This window comes from Zingiber officinale, chromosome 2B (assembly GCF_018446385.1).
Source record: "Zingiber officinale cultivar Zhangliang chromosome 2B, Zo_v1.1, whole genome shotgun sequence".
Taxonomy (NCBI): Eukaryota; Viridiplantae; Streptophyta; class Magnoliopsida; order Zingiberales; family Zingiberaceae; genus Zingiber; species Zingiber officinale.
The window spans coordinates 8,132,304-8,135,573 of record NC_055989.1 but is presented as its reverse complement, the minus strand read 5'-3'; the positions used below and the strand labels follow the sequence as shown (position 1 = coordinate 8,135,573).

General features: G+C 32.2%; 1 protein-coding gene across 1 annotated transcript; it reads right to left on the bottom strand.

Annotated features, from left to right (window-relative positions):
- Positions 1-1,906: 1,906 nt before the first annotated feature.
- On the bottom strand, positions 1,907-2,729 carry LOC122048132 (oligopeptide transporter 1-like). The gene is made up of 3 exons (XM_042609735.1): positions 2,298-2,729; positions 2,126-2,223; positions 1,907-2,030 (listed from the first exon to the last, which is right to left on the bottom strand). The coding sequence occupies exons 1-3, from the start codon at positions 2,727-2,729 to the stop codon at positions 1,907-1,909; spliced, it is 654 nt and encodes a 217-aa protein (XP_042465669.1).
- Between the last annotated feature and the right edge of the window lie 541 nt (positions 2,730-3,270).

The following is a 3,270-nucleotide window of genomic DNA, read 5'->3' as shown; positions in this document are numbered from 1 at the left end:
GCTAATGTCCAGTCTAGATCGGGTAGAGCTTCGTCTACAGTTTTGGGTTCAATTTCAGATATCAAGGCTATTTGGCTACTGTTTCTATAGGATGACCTAGTTCTAACTCCTAGAGATGGATCACCCAAGATTTGGTCAGATGGGTGATTTGTGTTTGTTTTTGTTGGTCTTAGGGTTGGGTTAGTGATTGGTTCTTCATATTAATTGGGTTTAGGTTGAATTTCGTCATCTTCTATATTTAGTGGGTTAATATTTTCTATATTATTTTCATTTGTTATAGTGGTTACCTTATTATCTTCATCAAATATTACATTTATTGTTTCTTCAACTTTTAGGGTATGTTTATTATACACTCTATATGCCCTATTAGTTGTTGAATACCCTAAAAATATTCCTGTGGTTGTTTTTGATGAAAATTTTTCTAAATAGTCTTTAGTGTTTAAAATATATACTTTACATCCAAAGACTTTTAGATAATTTAGATTAGGAATTTTATTGTAATATATTTCATAGGGTGTTTTGTTGTGAGATTTGTTAAGTAAAATTCTATTTTGTATATAACATGCTGTATTTATTGCTTCGGCCCAGAATTGGTTGGATAGCTCGTATTAGTTTAACATAGTCCTAGCAGCTTCTTGTAGGGTTCAGTTTTTACGCTCTACTAGGCCATTTTGTTGGGGGGTCCTAGGGCAAGAGTATTCATGTTTATACCCATTAATTTCACAAAATTCAGTAAAGTTGTAATTTTCAAATTCCCCCCGTGGTCACTTCTAATTCTTTTTATTTGAGTGTCTTTTTCATTTTCTATTAGTTTGCAGAAGATTTTAAATACTTCAAAGGTTTCATCTTTAGTTTTTATAAATTTTACCCAAGAAAATCTTTAGTAATCATTGATTATTACTAAGCAATATTGATTTTTACTTAGTGACTTGGCTCCATGTGAATCAAACAAGTCTAGATGGAGGAGCTCAAGTATTGAGGTAGTTCTATCTAGGTTGGTTAACTTATGATTTGACTTGGTTTGTTTACCTTGTTGACAAGCATTACAGGTTGAGTTTTCAATAATTTTTAATTTGGGCAGACCTCTAACTAGACCATTTTGACTCATTTTCGAAATGAGTCTTGTGTGAGTGTGACCCAGTCTTTTGTGCCACAACTCAGTTTCCTCTTGTTGTGTTAGAAAATACTTTATTGAGGATGTTGGTAGGTTAATGGTGTAGACATTATCTTTCCTAGTGCCCTTAAGTATGATTTCAGGATTATCAGTTCTTTTAACTATACATTCAGATTTGGTAAAGTTAACTGAATAACCACTGTCACATAATTGACTTATACTAAGTAAATTAAAGTTAAAATTTTCAACTAATAATACTTTCCGAATAATAAAGTCGGAGTTGAGTTCGATGTTACCTCTTCCGATTACCTTAAGTTTGTCGTCGTTGACGAATGTAACAGATCCTAGATTCTTTAATTTGAGCTTTGTGAACTTCAATTTATCTCTAGTCATATGTCTGGAGCATCCACTATCTAACATCCATTGATCCAATTCTTTATGTTCCTACACATAAAATTATTGAATTGGAATCTATTAGACGAAAAGATAGTTAAGTTATTAATTTAGCTATTTTTTAAAAAAGGATATTAAGTTAATTAAATTTTGAAGAATGTTAAGTTAAAAATATTAAGTAAATTTTGAAGAAAAAATATTAAAGTTAATTAAATTTTGAAAAATGTTTAAGTTAAATAAATTTTAAAAAAAATATTAAAGTAATTAAATTTGAAAAATATTAAAGTTAATTAAATTTTGAAAAGTTAATTACTTTTGAAAAATATTTAAGTTAATTAAAATTTGAAAAGTTAATTAAATTTTGAAAAGTATTAATTTAAAATTTGGATTTAATTTAACTTAATCGAATTGGAAGAAGTAAGAAGGAATGATGGTGTAAGCAAAAGCTGCAACAGAGACTAAAAAAAAGAACTGAAAAACTGATAATTCTCCCTTTGGCCTCTTATCCTTCTCGTGTAATGCTCTGAGAATTAAACAAGAGTAAAACAAACATTATATTTATATATATCAATAATTTCTTTTAATCAGGAATATAATAACAAGTTAAAATTAACCTACTTGTAAAATGAGATGCTGGGAATAACACCGGGCCACCACATGTACGGTGAATCCACTAAAAATTTTAAGAACAAACCGGCAAATCCAAACCCCAAGAACTACAGGATCGAATGCATGCAAATGTTATGAAATTGTGTATATATATATTTTTAGAAATAAATTTGGCATGCACCTGAGTCGATATGACCAAGAATAAGGCTGGCCAAAATTGAATTTCTCTATGGTAGAAGATCTTGGCTATACTGATGTTTAAAAAGCCGGGACTCGAAATTGAGTTGACAAGGATGGAGATGGTGACATGTTCTTTGATATTGAAGGGGCAAGGATTCAGCGAAAAGCTCCACCTTGTGCCCGGGATTCTCACTGATTTCTCCGGCAGAACCTTGGCTAACAGATTCCCCACTATGAGCAGGATGATGTCGATACAAACGGATGATATGCTAATCATCTGCCGCCGGAAAACGCCAATTCGGAGCAACACCGTCTGCAGGATGCAGAGTGGCATGCCGACGAGCCATGTGCGGAAGGTTAGCACTTGCAGTGTCGGATCATCCGTCGGAGGAACTGTCAGTCGCACTTGCTCGATCGGTGAATCGTCGGCCATCTTATTATTACCTGAGAAAATAATTGATCGACATGAAAAATTAATTAGTGTATTATTAGTAAGATAAAATTATTAAGATATGCGGCTTTGTTTATAGAATATTGGAAGCATAATACATTCGGGCAATAATATAGGAAAGAGATTATAGTGATTTCAATATATAATTAATACCATAGAGTGTGTGTATGTGTGTATATATATCAAAAGTGCAAGAGAAATACGAGGTAACGCAATGCACTCTCAATACTCATCACTCTAGGGAATCCATCCAAGAATTTAAAGAGATACAAGAAGATAATTTTCTAACAAGTTTAAAAGGTCAAATATATTTCAATCTCAAAATAAATGCATCGCCCAACAATACAAAAGATAGCCTTTTTAGGCTTGGAAACCCTCCAAGATGAGTCAAAGATGCATTAATGAGATCATATTTTCTAAGGGCTCATTAAATGAGATTTATAGTTCCTAAGGCTTTGAGAAGTATACCGAGTGACTAGTCCTAACTAAGGTTAGGTAAATGAAAATACACAAGCGGGTCTAG

Bases quoted from the DNA above. Each gene is read 5' to 3' on its own strand.
- LOC122048132 (XM_042609735.1), bottom strand. From the start codon at position 2,729: ATGGCCGACGATTCACCGATCGAGCAAGTGCGACTGACAGTTCCTCCG. The intron at 2,224-2,297 runs GTGCATGCCAAA...TCGATCCTGTAG, and splicing joins TCTTGGTCATATCGACTCAG to TTCTTGGGGTTTGGATTTGC. The intron at 2,031-2,125 runs GTAGGTTAATTT...TTTAATTCTCAG, and splicing joins CCCAGCATCTCATTTTACAA to AGCATTACACGAGAAGGATA.